Source organism: Caretta caretta, chromosome 1, assembly GCF_965140235.1.
Source record: "Caretta caretta isolate rCarCar2 chromosome 1, rCarCar1.hap1, whole genome shotgun sequence".
NCBI lineage: Eukaryota > Metazoa > Chordata > Testudines > Cheloniidae > Caretta > Caretta caretta.
Genome location: NC_134206.1, coordinates 114,112,100 through 114,131,889, shown reverse-complemented (window position 1 = coordinate 114,131,889; position 19,790 = coordinate 114,112,100). Strand labels below are relative to the sequence as shown.

The 19,790-nt window shown below is 40.0% G+C and overlaps 1 protein-coding gene across 3 annotated transcripts in view; it reads left to right on the top strand.

Annotated features, from left to right (window-relative positions):
• GCC2 (GRIP and coiled-coil domain containing 2) overlaps positions 1-19,790 on the top strand; it is a 48,029-nt gene that overhangs the window by 21,177 nt on the left and 7,062 nt on the right. For 2 of the 3 annotated variants that reach the window (XM_048856490.2, XM_048856484.2), the window contains exons 15-21: positions 79-156; positions 5,896-6,033; positions 10,244-10,365; positions 14,403-14,579; positions 15,478-15,695; positions 17,055-17,249; positions 19,360-19,499. In XM_048856490.2, coding sequence (XP_048712447.1) covers positions 79-156; positions 5,896-6,033; positions 10,244-10,365; positions 14,403-14,579; positions 15,478-15,695; positions 17,055-17,249; positions 19,360-19,499 — 1,068 coding nt within the window. Of the gene's footprint in view, positions 1-78; positions 157-5,895; positions 6,034-8,769; positions 8,973-10,243; positions 10,366-14,402; positions 14,580-15,477; positions 15,696-17,054; positions 17,250-19,359; positions 19,500-19,790 lie in introns of those variants that run through there. The other variant, XM_075130178.1, reaches the window with a different exon arrangement.

Here is a 19,790-nt window from a genome sequence, read left to right as displayed (position 1 = left end):
AATTTAGTTGCCAATTTAGATTTTGAAATAAAAAAATATTTAGTGTTTTAAATTAACCAAGATATCTTTATCCTGCAGGAAAATGACCATCTAATACTTCAAGCATCATTAAAAGGAGAGCTAGAGGCAAGTCAGCAGCAAGTGGAAGTCTATAAGGCAAGGAACTTCACTCTCTGTTGTTAGCACAAGCTTTCTGACTTAAGAAGCTAGAGAGAATGCTATGGGGTAATATAGGCTGAATGCTACAGAATGTAAACAGGTTGTTACAAAAGCTGTATCACTAATTTTGTTTTTAATCAGTTCTCTCAATTGTCCTCAAGTGTTTCATTTAACATAGTACCCTAAGTCTTTCAGTTTCTTGTAATTATTTTGTGCTCGTGCATAGTGTTTCCACAGTGGGTGGGTGTTTTGGAACCATAGTAACAAAATACATTTATCGACTAGCAATATGGGTGCCGCATTACTCTCTGCGAGATGGTGCATGTAACGAATAACTGCCTATTCTTGTTATCAGATCAGTTACTCCTTCAAGTCAAATGGTAGAGGTGAGGCTATGAAGGCTATGGATTCAAATTTTGTTAATAACCAATGTAAAGGGGTGGATCATCACTGTTGCGTGTGATAGAATTTGTCTTTTTCCAGTTTTCTTTTAAAACACACACACACACACACACACACACACACTTGGAAAATTTTTTAAAAACTATACTAACGTTTAAGTGTTAAATGTTGCAAAGTCAAACATTCAAAAGTTAGGAAATATTAGAATTAAGTTTGGCTGTACAACCTTAATTCTGCTCACTTGTCTGTGCACTGATACAGTAGAACTTCAGAGTTACGAACTGACCTCGTACCTCATTGGAACCGGAAGTACACAATCTGGCAGCAACAGAGACAAAAAGAAAAGCAAACACAGTGCAGTACTGTTGTCAAGGTTCCTCCCCCACTCTGATCTCTAGGGTACAGATGTGGGGACCTGCATGAAAACCTCCTAAGCTTACTTTTACCAGCTCTCATTGGTCATTTTGGCCAGGTGCCAGCGAGGTTACCTTTAGCTTCTTAACTCTTTACAGGTGAGAGGATTTTTCCTCTGGCCAGGAGGGATTTTAAAGGGGTTTACCCTTCCCTTTATATTTATGACAACTGTGTTAAACATAAACGACTAAAAAAAAAAAGGGAAAGCTGCATTTTAAAGTTTCTGCATAGTAAAGTTTCAAAGCTGTATTAAGTCAATGTTCAGTTGTAAACTTTTAAAAGAACAACCATAATGTTTTGTTCAGAGTTACGAACATTTCAGAGTTATGAACAACCTCCATTCCTGAGGTGTTCGTAATTCTGAGGTTCTACTGTAATATTTAATTGTGTGCTCACATACTATTTTTTTGCCCCCAAAGAATCCCTGCCTCACTCATTTCACAGGACAGACAGTGCTCTGAGAATGAGGCAGCTGTTGAATATTCCATTTTATTCTTATTCAGCTGAATGGCCCCAGGACTTATTTACTGCACATCATCTAAATGCTGCCCTACACTTGGAAGTTTTATTTCCTCATGTGCTTTCCTGTAGCACTTATCACTGCTATGCCTTTCAGCCTTTAATGAATTTATCTTGACAACACCTGTAGGAGGTAGAGAGGTATTATTATCCCCACTTCACAGGTGAGGATACTGAGGTACAGAGAAATTAAGACCAACATTTGCAAAAGTCACCACTAATTTTGGGTTCCCCATTTTACACATCTATAGCCTGACTCTTTTCTAGAGGTACTGAGATTATAGCTTCCATTTAACTCAGTTGAAGTGTGTGCTTTGCACTTCTGAAAATCAGGCCATAGATGTCCCAATTGAGCATCTATAAAATGAGTACCAGTTTTGAAACTGTGGTATAGTGACTTTCCAGACAGAGGTCTTGTGGAAAATATAGCGCATGATTACATAAATAAAGATGTTACAGTGCATACATACAAGGGAGCAGAATCCAATGTTAAGTACTTTAGGCCTGGTCTACACTGCAGAGTAAGGTCGACTTAAGGCAGCTTAACCCTCAACCTAATTATGTCAGTGTATACACTACAGCCTTGGTCTCGCCCATGTAAGTACCCTACTACACCAACATAATAATTTCACCTCTACGAGAGGCATAGAACTTATGTCGGTGTAGTTAGGGCAACACAGTGTCCCGCAGACACTGCAGGTTACTTACATCAGCTGTTAGCTATAATTCTTGTTAATTTCACAGCTCCATGCTAGAGCCATGAAATTGACAAGAAAGCTGCTCACAGCTCAGGCTGTCACCTCAGGGCAGGTGGGGGTCCAGTTAGAGGCAGGTTGGGGGTTCCAGCTAGAGCCCAGCTGCCCCCTGCTCCGAGCTGGGCTACTGCCCAGACTCCCTGCTTGGAGCTGAGATGTCCCCAGGTTCCCTTCTCCCTGCCCGGCTATGGAGAGCCGGGTGTGGGAGGGGGCAGGGTTGCTGGGATTCCAGTGGGGAGCTGTACACGCAGCTGGGGGCCTGGGCTCTCAGCCCCCTCACACTGCCCCTCTTAAATGAGTGGAAGCACTTCTGATGAGGATGTGCACCACCGACAAAAGGAGGGTAGTATGGCCATAAACCACCGCAGTAATTATTGCGGTGGCTGTAAGTCAGCCTAAGTTTGTAATATAGACATGCCCTTAAAAATGTCCATCAATAAAGAAATGATGTAACAAAATTGTTCTGTGATTTCACAAAGGCTTTATGAAAGTAGCTCTCCTCACCCCAGGCCAAATTATTACTAGTCCATCCTACATTAAAGGATAAAACGCGTTCATGTTCCATACACGCGCTTTGTGATAGCCATCAATTGAATCCCATATTTCTAAAATAGGAAGATTGGAAGTCAGTAACTACTATTAGATGTCTGTTCACTTAACCCCAATGAAAGTATTGCTGCATATTTACAGTTCTCCTATTTTCATTAAAGGTGGTGAGAACTGCCAAGAATAGAACATTATTATGTCTCATTGCCATCATGCCTTCGTTAAGTTGTTAACTAAAATCATAGTTACAGTCAGTGCATCATGAAAATAGTAGGAAATAGTTCTTCCTTTAACAACTTTTTCAGGATCAAGATGAAATACATCTGTTCAAATTTTCCCTCAGAGAAATAAATATTTCTCCTACTTGGAATTGTTTGAGTTAATTCTTGAACACTTCTGTTGAGTATATTTTGCCCCCAGTTTCTGATAGTTCTGCTATAAACCCAGCCCTCTCCCAGCTGTCAGTTCCCTCTTCTTTTCCTTTAGGGACAAGAAATAGAGCCTTATAACCTGTCTTTCAGTTGCCACAATTCTTTCAGAAATAAACTTCTATCTCACCCAACTTTAGAATGCCCAGTTTCCAGGTGGCACGTACCTGGAGAGTATGTAGCATTCTAAAGGCCGATTTACAGAGGTGGGAATACAAATCTGACTCTGAAAATTAATCTGCTTTCTCCTGCCCTCTTTGGTATTCTGATTTCTCAGTTATTGACATGAAAAATCCTAACTGGTGTACTATCAGAGAAGATTGAGTTATATCTTTAAAGTTATCAAATGATTTATTAGGTAGCCTATCATGATTAAGTAATAAATTTAATAGATCCAGTTGGTTGATTACAATGCAAAACACATTCTCAGTCTGTTAGGAACTCTCAATCCAGACCCAAACCCTCAGTCAGTAAACTTTCAATGACTTTGCTTCTAATTAGTCAGCAGCCCCAACTTCACCTGTGCATTCATTGCTCCAGACCTGAAAGTTAAACAGTGGAAACTCTTTGTATCTTGAATTATGGGGTATGATGAAACCATTCTAAACAGTGATACAGGATTGCGTTGGGGAGGCAAACCTAGGTCCCCGTAGTCAACAGATGCTCCCAACTCGGGAAGATGCAGATTCCTTTATAGAGGTTCCCTGAAACTGGAGGGTTATGTCATTTCTAAATACAATGGCTTGCTTTGATGTACGTTTTTCAGGGACTTTAAATTTAAGTGTGATGATGGGTGCATAGACCCCATGCCTCGGTTGGCAGGGAGCAGGACTTCCTCCACATGTACTGATGTCTACTCTTCTGTTGGAGGGGATGTAGTCAGTGTCCTAATTGGCAGGGAAAGAGTTAACCCTCTTGCCCTAATTGAGGCCACAGCCATTTGCACTGATTGATTTGGCCACAGGGCTAAACCTCTTCCAGTTTCCCACTCACTTGGAGGAAAATTGCTAACTGGAGAGGAAACTAAGGCACGGGTATGATTGGTGGTGATTCTGATACCAAGAGGAAAATCTTACGATGATTCTCCTGAGCTACATCGTAGTCTTTCACTTCCTTCAGAGTGTGGGCACTGCCAGGAGCAGGTCCAGCAGTGCATTTCTCTCTCTGATGCCCAGGCCCATCCAACTCCTCTCTTTCCTCCCTGACGTGTGTGTAACCAAGGGTGTAGAAATAATAATTTCCTAGGTGTGTGGTTTTTTTTAAAATAAAAAATTATATTTAGTGACACTTAAGGTTGCTCCAGGACACTTTCCATCCAGTCAGAACCTTAAAAGCGTGTCAGAAAGAAGTGTCCTACCATCCTTGCCACCTTCATATTGCTTACAACATTATCACTGACATGCTCTTAAGATTTTCACTTTCATCTCCAACAGATGTTGAAAAGCAACATGTACCCCAATTTCATCACTCATGCTATCACACACAACCTTGTATACCTACCCATGTTCCAGCATTTTAAATTTACAAGCACTTCACAGACCCTAGTTAATCCTCACAATAGCCCTGTGAGGTAGGTAGGTGTGTGTATTATTATACCCGTTTCACAGCAGGGAGCCTGAGGCAGAGAGGTGAAGTGACTTGGCCAAGGCTACACAGCAAATCCGTGCCAGAAGCAGGGTTAGAACTCAGGATCACCGGTCTTCTCGCCCTGTGCTTAAGCCTCATATGCTCTTATATCTACAGATCGGTTCATCTGTCACACTGTCAGATGTGCTGATCTGTTACTATCATATGAGGCATATCTGACTCTCAGTTCATTCATTTGAGAATTTAATCTGCTTTAACATTGCTGAAATCATTGTTTGGGGTTTGGGTGATAGCATGAGTGGTGAAATTGGGGTAAATAGTACAATTTCTGTATATACTTTTTCCCTAAATATAAAAACTATATCTGACTGCTCTTCTGCATCTTTTTTCTGATGTTTCTAGCATAAAGCCCTGTAAGGTATAAGTGCTGCTGCTGTTGTATTTCAGAACTGATGCACGACGGTTCAGATATTCAGTTGGCTTGCTGCTTTCTCCCTTTTTATTTTTAATCTCTCAAAAGAGAATTAGGGAATCTGAGTCCTATGACAAGGATATATTTTTTTAATCTACCTTTGGCCCTACTTTATTAAACTTCGCTTTTTTAAAAAAGTGTTTTATTTAAAACACATTGCCAGCAAAAAGCCTTAATATGAGGTTAATTTTCATCAGTATGAATTTTGATGGCTAGTAACAGGCATCTGCCTTGCTGCCAAATGACACATTTGTTGATTTACAGAAAATAGGGATTATGCTTTCAAAAAAAAAAAAAAAAAAGCAATTGAGAAAAAATGAAATAATTCTCTCAAAAAATTTGCCTGCACATTTCTTCCCATTATTTTAAGTAAAATTCAAATGATAAATGATGCACGTGATACTGCTCAGATACATTCGAACATATGGCTGTGTGCCTTCTTCACATTAATATTTTTTAAAACCAGATTTTAATTTTATTGTATCTAGTCATTTCTAGGTTTCCCATTACCAGAATATCTGGATGCTTTTTTTCATTCTCTGTTCACCTAATGAAAAGAAGTCAATTCTGAAGACTAAATTCTAGCTTTGTTGAAATGCGTGCTCATTTTCAGATTCAGCTGGCTGAACTTACATCAGAAAAACACAAGATTCAAGAACATCTGCGGACCTCTTTGGAGCAACACCAGCGCACTCTAAGTGCTTACCAGCAGAAAATTACAACCCTACAAGAAGAATGCAACACAGCAAAGGTACTTTTTCATAAAATAAGTAATAACTCTTTAGACTGTTAGAAGACAAAGTTACTTAACTTGCACTTTTGCTTCTCTAAAGATACCATCTTGCAGGATTCTGACTCCTGGATCTTAGGTCCTTGGCAGATGACTGGAAGGAATTCTCCTAACTTGTAAGGGTTTTTGACCTTTTCAGCAATAGCAGCATAGAGCGCAAGTTAGGCCTTTTACTACTTGTTGTGCACCATCCTCTGTGGAATATAAATGCTGCCATCCAAACACTATAGTCAGTTTCTTTGACTGCACCAGAGCTGAGGCTCTGTTGTGATAACTGGGCTGACAAATGTACTGTAATAGTAAGCTCGGTTGTAAAAAGTATGTAAAAGTTTGTAAGATGATATAATAACAAGTGTCAATGGAAAGTAGAGAGACACACTGGGTGAGGTAATATCTGTTATTGGACCAACGTTCGTTGGTGGAAGAGGCAAGCTTTTGGACTACACAGAGCTCTTTAAGATGGGAAGTACGTCAAGTTGCTTTCAATAATGAATGTTATAAACAGCTGCAAGAGACCCAGGTAGAGAGACTCAATTAGTGCAAACAAAAAGAGGCCACATTCAAGGACTAAATTGAGGATATAATTCAAGGACTAAACTGAAATCATGCTCGGTAAAAATAAAAAATGTAGAACCAGAAATTTAATGAAACAAAATTGTCATCAAATATTAGGCCTAATTGGTGGGCAAAATAATGAGGGGATGGGGTATTCCATCCATCGTTGCTTTTGTGGGTCCTTTAAAGAAAAAGAAAAAAATCTTGGGGGGGAAGATAGGAGAAGACAGACAGAGGCTACTGAAGCAAGCTTCCCTATCATAGCTGCCCCCGCCACCATCTCCTGGCAGCCCTCCATCATACAAATCCTGAGTGATGTCCTGACCAGACCAGGCCAGAGAGAGGGATCCAGACGAGATTACCACTCCTACTAGCTCCAGCTGAATCCCAAATACCCCTAGAGATAAAATAGGATCAGACTTTAACAGTAGCAACAACAGCCCCAGCCCATCTCAGCTGACATCTTCTCTTTTTCCCAAGAGGACAGTTATTACCATCTGAGAGATGGTCAAACAAGGGGATTTTTCATTCTAAACTTCTTTCCAACTAAAGGAAAAAGGAACAAAAAATGCTGTTAAAATACATTTCAAATGTTTTAACTATGTTTGCTTTTCTGTAACTTTAATAAAGGATTTAAAAGATTTTCCATGTGTTTGCCATAGTCCTAAGTAGACTGAGGTCTCTGTTTACCAAACTCCAGACCTCATTTAACTCTATTTAATGTTAGGCAGTGACTGGGTTATGTTAACACCTTTGGCCCATTTATTCCATTTAAATTAATATACAAGTTCCCAGAAAAAGAAGCCACCTCAAGATGATCAATGTATATGTGCCTTAGAGGAAAAAAAAAAATAACCTCACAAACCAGAAACTCCAAACTCGGTGAGGGAGGTGGGTGAGGGAGTGTCCTAAAGACAACATCATCTGAAAAGCAGAGTTCAAAAACAAGTAATTTTCTCTTTTGAAGATACTATTTTTGCAGGATTCTCACATCCCAAATGAACATGAGCAGAGGTGCAATGACCAGCAATAGCAAAGCTAGTGCCAACTGTGTGAAGAGACAGAGGTTTTGTTAATATATAGCATAAATAGTAAGAGGTGTAACGACATTCAAGTCTGTGGGAAGAGATCGCAATTTGAGAAAATTCCATGCTGAAAATAAAGGACATCTTAACATAAAATTCTTCTTAGGGGAGGCAGAGCTCTGGAATCCCCCATCTTGGAAAAGTTCTGGAGCACAGAGCATCTTCTGGAAACTGAATACAAGGAGTAATATTTTGTAAATGTCTGGAGAGACGACCAAGTAGCAGCTTTGCAATTCTCTGTGGTAGATACATCCATCTAATCAAATAGGCCTTGACATGGCTTCCAGATAATAGCAATGTGAAATGCCTTTGGAACATAGTTCTCTTTGTAACAGCATTGCTCAGCAACTTTGGTTTCTTTATCAAATAAAATAAAATTGGGTGGAGTTAGTCTGCTTGAAATAGACTCCCAAGGATTTCTGACACTGATGGTGGAACACTAACATAACTTCGGATGGGAATCTCAAGTGAGTCCACGTTACCACCTTATCCTTGTAAAAATGAATCTGGTATAAGGTGCGTCCATTCACTAGCATGACTGTCAGTGTAAGAAACTTAAGTTCATAGGAATTAGTGTTTTAAAGGAGCGTTCATCAGGCCCATGTTTGCATTTTGCTGCAGAGGTGTTTTTTTTAATTGGAGGTTTCAGAAGTGTTGAGCCCTGCCTGAAACTGACAAAGGGTTGCAGAGATACACTTCTACCTGAGACTAGTTCATGATAAGCTAAAAAAGATATTTCTGGAAGGAGTTAGTCTGTGCAATAGACTGAGACGGGCGAAGAAAGTAGTCAAGCAGTTTTTGTAGCGAAAGCAAAGGAGTCCATATGGGCCTTACTGTGCTACACTTACAAACCTTTCCCACTGGAAGCCCTAGATCCTACTTAATAGATGGCTTCTGAATCAGCTGCTTGAACATACCATATCTACAAACCTCTAATCCGTCAGAAGCCAAGCTGTAAGAGGGAGAGTTTCTTGGCGCCAGACCTGTAGGAGTGTGTCTCGTTTGCCTCAAGGAAAGTTTGGGGGCACTCAACTCATCAAATTTCTTCACTATCCAGGGCAACCTTTGTAGACTCATTGGGCATTTCCACACATCATGGCTGATTCCTTCGTGGGCAATGCAAAGCATCTATCCTGGATGTAGTTCCGCCACACTGACATGGTATGAAACTGTTGTGTGGCCAGTCCTCTCTCTTGGATGCTACATCTCCAAAAGAAAAAGAGTACTGACACCTCAGAGGAGCATGTGACCAATGAAAAGGTGAGCATCAAGATAGTTGTCAAGTCACAACTAAGAAATTAGGTGCAAAAACAGCAGAGCAAGTGAAGATGCATCAAATACAACAAAGGCTGCTTATCAAATATTTGGGGGGTGAGTACTTTAACTCAAGTGCCTGAATGAAAGGAAAAGTGAGGGACTTGTTTAAAAAAATATTATATTGACGAACATCATTGGAGCCAGAAGAGCTGTAGCAATGGCTGTTGAAGTACAATGTCTGAAAGAAAACTCGTTCACCAACCACAGTTAAGAAACAACTGGAACATTCAGAGAGCCATATTTATATTTATCAGGGAGTGGTGTATTACATCCAGTAGAGGGCATGACTTGTGTTGCCCTCAATGTTTTAAAAAAAACAAATTCAGAAGGTATGGGAATTCCACCCGCCGCTTGCTGAGATTCAGGAGAGAAAATCCTGCACAGATGGTATTTTTAGAAAATATTCAAAACATTGAATACTGGATGAGCAGTGCTCGTCAAGTCAGTTTGATAATACACACTCGTCTTGCTGTAAGAGCTGTGGTCAAAGATTTCAAATGATTTTTCAAAGATTTCAAAGCTACCTGATTTTTTTTTTTATGGCAGGAAATTTACATCAACATACATTTAATTTACATATTCAGAGATTTTAGTATAAGCATAGTAAAAAGACAGAAAATAAACTGTATATACTTTTTTCAAAAACAAACTATGGAATTTTCCATCTTGTTTGCTTGAACAAAAATACCAGAATGACTCAGAAATCAAGTCTGAGTACAAATAGATGTCTGATTATGACTGTAACAGTGGCTGACTATGATGAAGCCTGTGTGTTGACAGAGGAAATGATTGTCTATGTTGTTTCTATCACCATCTTGTATTGGAGTTGCTGTTTATAATATTTTGTGTGTAGTTGTTTTTATTTTTAAGAACATTGTAATGTTTTATAGTACTATTTGTATGTTACAATATCTTATATAAAATTGTGTATTTGTAAACTATCTGAAAGACAGATGTGATTAACACTAATGTTCTCCCTTTACCAAAAAAAGTTTACCTACCAATCATGGAATATTGCATTTTAAATGAACTGGCGCTCTTAACCATTTTAATCATCCATTCAACACAGGAAAAAAAGGAAATGCAACTGTTCATATTTCTTGATCTTTAAACAATGTAATGTGCATATAGATCACAAATTAAAACTGAAACTATTTGGTTTTATATAAATAAGTGGCTTATATAATTGAGGGTTTTCTTTTTTCATATTCTAGACAGAACAAGTTGCTGTTACCTCTGAATTTGAAAGCTACAAAGTCCGTGTTCATAATGTTTTAAAACAACAAAAGAATAAATCTGCTTCTCAGTCTGAAACTGAGGGAGCCAAACAAGAAAGGTAAAAATTATGTCTATAAGTGCTAGTCAAAGACTAATGAAGCCAGCAATAAGCAAGACTTTTTTTGCTATTGTATACCTATTTAAATAAAGGGGGAAGAGGATGAGAAATCCATTTCAGTAGTCTTTTTGGCTAACAAACTGTAGTAATGTGACAGAAATGTTCATCTATGTGATGATTCTTGGTTCACATCTAATTTTTGGCATTCATATTTTATAATTGAGGATTACTGAAATACCCAGACAGAACACTTTAAAAGGATGCTGTCAAGGTTCCTTCCCCACTCTGAATTCTAGGGTACAGATGTGGGGACCTGCATGAAAGACCCCCTAAGCTTATTCGTACCAGCTTAGGTTAAAAACTTCCCCAAGGTACAAACTTTGCCTTGGCCTTGAACCGTATGCTGCCACCACCAAGCGTTTAAACAAAGAACAGGGAAAGAGCCCACTTGGAGACGTCTTCCCCCAAAATATCCCCCCAAGACTTACACCCCCTTTCCTGGGGAGAGCTTGATAAGAATCCTCACCAATTTGTACAGATGAACACAGACCCAAACCCTTGGATCTTAAGAACAATGAAAAAGCAACCAGGTTCTTAAAAGAAGAATTTTAATTGAAGAAAAAAAGTAAAAGAATCACCTCTGTAAAATCAGGATGGTAAATACCTTACAGGGTAATCAGATTCAAAACATAGAGAATCCCTCTGGGCAAAACCTTAAGTTACAAAAAGACTCAAAAACAGGAATATACATTCCCTCCAGCACAGCTTATTTTACCAGCCATTAAACAAAAGGAAATCTAACGCATTTCTAGCTAGATTACTTACTAACTTAACAGGAATTGTGAGGCTGCCTTCCTGATCTGTTCCCTGCAAAAGCATCACACAGACAGACTGAACCCTTTGTTCCCCCACCTCAAGATTTGAAAGAATCTTGTCCCGTCATTAGCCATTTTGGGTCAGGTGCCAGCGGGGTTACCTTAGCTTCTTAACCCTTTACAGCTGAAAGGGTTTTGCCTCTGGCCAGGAGGGGTTTTATAGCACTGTATACAGAAAGGAGGTTACCCTTTCTTGTATAGTTATGACAGATGCTTTCAACTTATAAATCACATTTCAGTCTAAAAATTTTTCACATATCTATGTTACTGTAGCTAAAAGATTTTAAAAATCCCTATTTTTTGCTAAGATTATGTTCTGTAAATATCTGTAATTTGATATTACTCTGAAAAATAGAAATTTTTCACTGTTTCCCCGAGGGCTATTAGGTGCTACAGTAAATAATATTTAGTCAGCCAGTTTCTCCTGTTTCTGTGGTGTCGTCCACATGGAAAAAAATACTGGTGGGTGAGGGAATAGTGGTGTGATTGTCAAACCAAAAAAGCTGGCAGGAAAACTCAAGCACAGGGTTAAAACCCGAGTCTAATTTTAACTCATTGTTAGGAATCCCTTGATTTCCAAGTTGACCCTACCCCTTTTCCCGTAATTAGTGTTGCAACTCCTAGTTTGAACCCAATGGCTGTTGGCGAAACACTTTGATACATTGACTTGTTGTTTTTTTGTAGCTAAATAACACAGATATCTTAAAGTAAGGCTTTATTTTCCTGATTTAAAAGAAAACAGGTAACCTTTATTCCTGAATGAATGTATGTTTACGCTCGCTTTCTCCACCTTCTCCCTCACCAAAACTTAAAACACTTTTTTTTTCCTGCACGGATTATCTCTTGTCTCAGCTTGGCTGGGGGATGGATCCTAGAGGTTCAGAATGAAGCTGAAACTAATGTCTGCCTTTTGGTCAGCAGTTTCAGCGTAAGCCTGTTTTGTGGCATGAAAATATACTGTTGAAAATGGTTTTCAGCTACAGCCTTCCTTACAAAAAAGCTGCTGTTCACACCAGCTTAACTGAACCATTGTTAGCATCAGCAAAAGGCCTAGTGTAGGCAAGGCTCCAGGAGCCAGTCCAGTTCTTACCAGCATGTCAATTAGAGTTGCTTTCAGCAAGGTTTACTGACATGGCGATTTAAAAAAAACAAAACAGTTCCAGTCCCAGAAAACTTGCATAAACAACAGTTTTTACCCTTTGTTACCCTTTTTCTGTAAACTTTCCCTGGCATAAACATGGTGAGAAGGTGAACTGAACTAGTACTGAAAACTTTTAAGTGCAAGTATAGGCCAGACAAATTCAATGCAGTTTCAGAAAGTCTTAGACTTAATTCCACGTGGGATCTATGCTAGCAGTTATCTGTTTCAGGACGACCATTCCTGATGGTCATCCTCAAAAAGAGGTCAGTGTCCTAAAATGACAGTCATTGTGCATAAGCCATGGTTAGGGCTACAATTTTGTCACAGAAGTTACAGAATCCATGACTTCCAGAGACCTCCATGACTTGAGCCCCCAGCACCTGGGAGCTGTAGGGTCCCCTGACACCCCTGGTGGCTGGGAACTGTGGGGGCCCGAGCTCCCAGCTGCAGAGGGAGGCAGGGGTGCCCTGCAGGCAGCTCCCAGCCAGGGCAGAGGCCGGGGTGCCAGGAGCTCCGTGGCAGTGGGGAGACCCCAAACTCCCCGCCACTGCAGGCAGCAGGGCTCCCAGGAAGTCCGAGCCACCAGGGGTGCCCCGCAAGTTGAGTCCCGTAGGCACCCCAAGGCTCGGATCCACCACAGGTGGTGGGGGGACCCTGCACCTCTGAGCCAGGCCCTCTGGTTGATGGGGGGAACCTGCAGCTCCTCATTTTGTCATGCATATTTTGAGTAAAAGTCATGGATAGGTCACAGGTTTCCATTAATTTTTCTTTATTGCCCATGACCCGTCCGTGACTTTTACTAAAAATATGTGTGACAGAATCGTAGTCTTAGCCGTGGTTAACTGATTTTTGGCACAGGTCTGGAAATACTGCTGCAGATCCAGCAGAGGGAGTCCTATGATTTGTTATGGGGGATCCCTGATAGAAACTATAAAATAGCATCTCAGGTGTTGCCTATTTAAAAAAAAAAAAAAAAAAAGATACTGAGAATTCAGAGGACTTCTTCATCAGATTCTAGCTAGTCAGGGCATGAATTTCTTTGAAGCAAGATCGTTGCAAGGGAGTCTCATTTATTTATCTTCCCCTTTTGCCAGCAGAGGAATTCTGATGGGAAGCAGTGTTCTGTTACTACTGGAGATAGGCTGTTGGGGAAGGGTTAATTTCAGAAATTTGTAAGTGGAACAGTTTGATCAACAGTTGAATAATACAGGATAAAATTTTAAAGGATGGATTACTCCCCGAGTTAAAGGGTTATTCTACAACTCTTAACCATACAAATAGTTCATTTTAGAAGTCAATAGAATTATTCACATCAGTAAGGACTAAGAGCTTGAATAAGTTTGTTCTTTCTTCAAGTTGTATTTTTCTCAGAATTGGGACAGGTGAGTTGGCCTTTTTTCTCTAGTTTCTCATGCCTGAATCAACTTATCTGAATATAGCACACTGCCAGGTTTTTCTGGTGTTAATTTTTGTGGGTTGCCACCTCCCCCCAACCCAATTTTTCACAACCCTCTCCTGTTTCTTTCCTGTACCTTGTGTTCACCCCTGCCAGGCTGGCGCAAAACAAACAAACATATACAAAAAATGCCCAAGAGACAGTTCTTACCTAAACCTGCACCCCACCCATTATCTATTTTCCTTCCCACCCACAGCTTCTTTAGCTTTGTCCCCCATAACTTGTCTAATGCTGAAAGGATTATTAATGACACTCTTTCCCTCCTCTTCCCCTCCTCTTCCCCCACCCCCTTAATCAGGCAATGCTTTGAGCTGTTCCAGGAACATGGACACGAACAGGCCATGTGTTCCTGGGACAATCCCAAAATCAGCTATTTTGTTGTCATTTCAGCTAGGGTTAGATTCTAGAAAGATTTCTGTCATAACACTGAATTATTCAAGCCATTTAGTGTAATGAAAAGGTAATTCATATCTAATAGAATAGATTACCCAAAATACTAATGATACATTTGGCTGTTCTGAAATGGGATAACTTTCTTTAAAATATCTATTGTTTTTTTCCTTAGAGAACACATGGAAATGGTGATAGACCAACTAAAAGTAAAGTTACAAGATGCCCAGAATAATTTACAAATCAGTGTCACTGAACTTCAAGCACTGCAGTCTGAACATGACACCCTGCTGGAACGGCACAATAAGATGCTGCAGGAGACTGTGACGAAAGAGGCAGAACTCCGAGAAAAGTATGGTTCTCTGATGACAAGATATGTTGTATTATTGTGTGTGCAGTTGGTGCCAAGCATTTGTTTGTTTGAACTGCTCTACACTCATGGAAAGGGTATAATTGTGTGCAGAAAGTTAGTGGGATTTCCACAAGGGCTGTTAATTTCTTGCTGTCAACCTTCTGGAGCTTCTTCCATGAGAATTTAATGGTTGAAGATCAGGGATTTTAAACATACTGCTCCTCAAATTTCCCTACACTTTTTTCTGTTTAACTGTATACTTTCAAAGATTACATTTTTGCAGCTCATTGAGTGCTACTTGCTATTTCTAAGTACCATGTACCGAACTCCCATTGTGTTGAAAGATTTAATCTAGTGAAGTAATCTGATGCAAATGTTCAGATATCTAAATTGCAGTACAGACAGAATGGTGGGAATCCCATCATTGCCATTTAAAGTCCAATTAGTGCCCTTGTGAAAGGTAACATTTTGAAATATCTCCTTCCCACAATCCCCCACTTCACTATTTCGATCAGAGTGAGCATCTGTGACTTTTAATTTTTCAGACAGTGTTATGGTTGTCTTAAATTTTTCTGCTTCAGGGCACTTCAACAAACTCCATCCTTCCCCTCCTTTCTTCCTGCTTCCCTGTGTAGTACTATCAAACTTCTTTCTTGTCACAGAGAGTGGGATGGAATAGTCTTTGGAATTGTTGGCATTTGGTATGGGTGGAAAGTAACCAAAGATACTTTTAGCTCCTGTTGGCCACAGAAACAAAGACCGGACCTGGTACTTGAACCTGGCTCTTTTGCTTAGCAGTGAAGCATGAGGCACAGTTTTTTTCCTGAGGTTGGCATAATTAGTGGGAAAAAAATAACATAACTGGGAATCATCTATAAGGTAAACATTCATCTTTCAGGGTCTGTACTATACAGTCTGAGAACATGGTGTTGAAGTCAGAGCATGCACAGACTGTGAGTCAGCTGACGACCCAGAACGAAGCTGTTCGGAACAGTTTCAGAGATCAAGTGAGGCATTTGCAAGAAGAGCATAGGAAAACTGTAGAGACGTTGCAACAGCAGCTATCCAAAGTAGAAGCCCAATTCTTCCAACTTAAGAGTGAACCTAGCACAAGAGGTAAGTTTGTACAGTCCTGCAGCCCAAAAAATCCCTTTTTGTTGATTATTCATGTTTAGCTAACTGGCAGACTGATTCATCACTTCTCTGTAGTTGGTAATCATACAAACATCTCCAAAAACATATGGGGTGCCCATTTACCAACTGTTTTTTACATATAAAATGGTAAGCACCGATATTGGTTTTATAGATTAGAAACCTAACCTAAGCTGGTAGTCCTCAAATGTTTTTTGGCCACACAGTGACGTGTATAGAGTGAATTGGTGGTCTCCGCCCATTTCCTAATGGGTCAGTCAGTATTATAAAGATTACCATCTGAATTGGCACCCTTGTTGGCAGCCTCAGAAAATGAATTGAAGACTGATTCTGGAAGCTGAGCTAAAGTCACTTTTAGAAGGGGTCTCCCCAGTTCAGGATCTAGGCACATTGTGGAGGGGGCACGCACGGGGGAAGAAGGGGCTTGTGTTTATGCTGCTTCTGCTTGTACTTTATTTCATCTGAGCTTGTGTCTCTGTCTCTTTTTCCACATCTGTCAACATGCAACTTTCAAAAGCACTAAAATCCCTTAAGGTTCAGTTTCTAAATTGAAACACTCTACTATTTTACTTAAAAAAAAATCCCTCACCACTGTTACTGAACCATATACTAATTATGGTTAAATGAACAGGTGTGCTATGAAATGCTTACCCTTCCAAAAAGAGTAAAAAACTAACCCTTGGTCTGTATCTTTCTAAAGGTAAAACCAGCACCATCCTTTCGTATTTTTAGCGTATGTACTGAAAAAAGATATGATGATCCAGAATGTTTTCTGCTGGGAGTTGTGTGGGTGAGTGGGCACGGACCAGAAACTGGACTGAGATAACCCATTTGGTTCATTGGCGCAATCTCTTAGGGGATGACTGTCCAGCTTTTCACTCCTCCTTTCCCTTTCACTGTGGCTGTAGGATTAATGCACCTCATCTCTGGTCTTACTTTCCACCTTCCCCACTGCCCAAATTTAAGATGGTTACACCAGTGACTTATTTCACATAGGTCATTTAAAAGACGCTTTAAATCACTGGTAATCTGGGCTCTGGTTATAGTGGTGTCTTCGAAGTGAAAGGCTGTGTTTTATATTGTGAAATATGCTTTATTCATATTCATTTATTCTTTACGGATGACTGAACTTCTCACATGATGCTTTGTTTCACTTTACTGCTTATGTACATCTCCTTAATTTAAGATGCTAAAAGATGTATTCAACATCTTTAGTTCTCACATTCTCCTTCGCATCCGGTTGAGTGGCTTCTGGGTGATCATTCCCAGCATACAGCAGTGTTATTTATTAATGTATGCCATCCGAAAGAAATTCTTTTTCAGGTCCATCTGTTTCAAACCTGCCAGTGAAGAACTTGCGAGAACGGAGAAACACTGACCTTCCTCTTCTTGATGTGCACACTGTAGCTAGGGAAGAGGGAGAAGGAATGGAAACAACTGACACAGAGTCTGTGTCTTCTGCCAGTACCTATATGCCATCATTGGAACAACTTCTTAATTCTCCTGAAGCAAAATTTGGCAAGTAAAACCTTTTTTAAATAATAAATGTTTAAGTACTTAACTAATTTTGAGTTACAGAATCAGTATTACTTGGTACTTTTCTGGGTGCCATAGAAAGTTGTCCTTAGAGCATTGAGATACTTGTCATTCTTTCTCCCACTTTACTACCATAACTTTTTTTTCCCTGGTGTTGCAGCAACCTTGGGTGGGATTTCCAAGGGAGACTTAAGCACCTGACAGCCACTTCAGATGCCTAAGTCCAAAATCTAGATCCTCAAAACCCCTGTTCAGCTGCCGCCTAACCATATAGGCACCTAAACTCCCTAGGCACCTAAATTTCCACTGGTACGGTCCCCTAAGTGCCTACATTTCTTCCAAAGATCTCACTTGCAAGGCCCCATACAGTAGACATGCTCAGAGGCCAGCATAGATCCATGCATAAAATGGAGGAGAATGTGGTGGTGATGACCTTTTATCCAGTTGCCTCATGGTTAGAGCACTCATGTAGGTTGTGAGAGGCCCAGGTTCAAGTCCCCCTCAGCCTGATGTGGAGCAGGGACTTGAATATGGGTCTCCCACATCCCAGGAGAGTGCCCTAACACTCTCTCTCTGGTGTAATGAGTATTTTTAAATATATTTTTATACAAGTGGAACAGCTTCAACAGAAGAGGTTGAGTTTCACCCCAGGAATACCCCTTAGCTCAGTGGGATGTGGGAGAGCTGGGTTCAAGTCCTTGCTTTACATCAGGCAGAGTGGGGATTCAAACCAGTTCTCCCGCATCCTGGGGGAGTGTTTAACCACTGGGCTATGGGTTAAAAGTGTGTGTGTGTGCACACAAAAATGAGTGACTTGGATTAGGCACCTATCCCCAGGAGATGGTTCGTGGCTGTGACACCTGAATGGAGATACACACCTAACTCCCTTTGAGGGGTAGGACTGAGGCCACACCCCTCTCCTGAGCATTTCCTACTGGCTAGCTTAGATGGCTCTCCACTCAACATGTTGGCTTCTGTAAATCCCCCTTTTTAGGTACCTGACTTTCTTCAGGCATTGTATAGGAAACCTGGGCTCCTAGCTCGGGGTTGTGAATTCCACTTGGCAGCAGGTCATCTAAAAGTTAGGTCCTGTAATGCTCAGCCTGAGTTGCGCCTTAAGAATCCCACCCCTTCTAACAGAGCATTAGACACTGCTTCTACGACAAACATTGCTACTTGAGGAGTTGGCTGAGGTTTATGAGAGTAATTTAGCATCTTCTAGGGGTTAGAAATCTGAACTTTGATACCTTCATATTGCAGACATTAGACCCCTATGCATTGTTAGCACTGAATGTACATTCACATTATTAATTTTTGTGTAAGCTTTGTCCTCGAATAGGGATTAAGGGTTATGTTAGTTACAGTTTTTATTCATGGATTCCAAGACTACTTAAAATTTGTAAAAAATTTTACATTTAGGGACTTTCATGGGAAGGAGAACAGATGGGTGAATGAGTACATAAACTGTAGGAACTGTGAGTGTGAAGAGAACAGCTCAGAATACTGCATAGAAGGCTATTAAGTTTTCATCCAACTCCTATTAAATTCAGACACAAAACTTCCACTGGCTTTAATGTGAGCTGGATTGGGCTACTGGAGAACATGGGATCAGTGGGAACTTGTGCCAAAGTGCATGGATTTGCTTTTCAAGTCGCAAAAAAGTAGAGCAGGGAAATGCAGGACAACCGGCTAATTGTACAGAGATGACAAGCAAGTCCAAAAACAGTTTTGAGGAAATATTGAAATCCTCCTCCAAAAGGAAAAACAACACAGGAGGTGCCTCCCCCAAACCTTTCTCCCTTTAAAGAAACACTGAAGTCAGATTCTACAAAAATAGTTTGATTGCTACATACTCTTTTTAGTACTTTTTTTAGTTTTGTGTATATACAAAAAAAATCACAAACCAAAAGTTTGGCAGCAAGAATAGTAATGGGTGGTGATGTAAAATCTGACTTCTCAGAGTTTTTCATTGCTATGATTTGATGTTGCCACCATGAAACCAGTGTAATTCTGAAAAATGTCCCTGATAAACCATCACTCTGAATGTAAAGTAAACTGCAAAGTAATCTTTTTTTGAAATATAAAATTGCAGAGCCACCTCAATGGCAAACAGAACTCACCAAAGAAGAGCTGGTCCAGAAGCTAAACACAACAACAAAAAGTGCTGATCATTTGAATGGATTGCTTCATGAATCAGAAGCAACCAATGCAATATTAATGGAACAAATTAAGGTTAGTAGCCATGCATTCACTGATATTTTAGATACTGCTCTTTATGGGGGCTTGTTTGTTTGTTTTTGTTTACTGTATGTATGTATGTGTCCCCAAGCAAATCCTTTTATACTTTCATACCAAATTAGTTGTTTCACAAAACTGATTATTCAAACTTGAATGGTTGAAATTTGGTGAGATGCAAAATTTAATTACCTGTAATTTTTTCAAATTATTCATATGTACATAACATTGCCAAAATACACCCAGTACTTGGTAAGGTAAAAGTCAGTTCTCACATGCAAAAAAAGA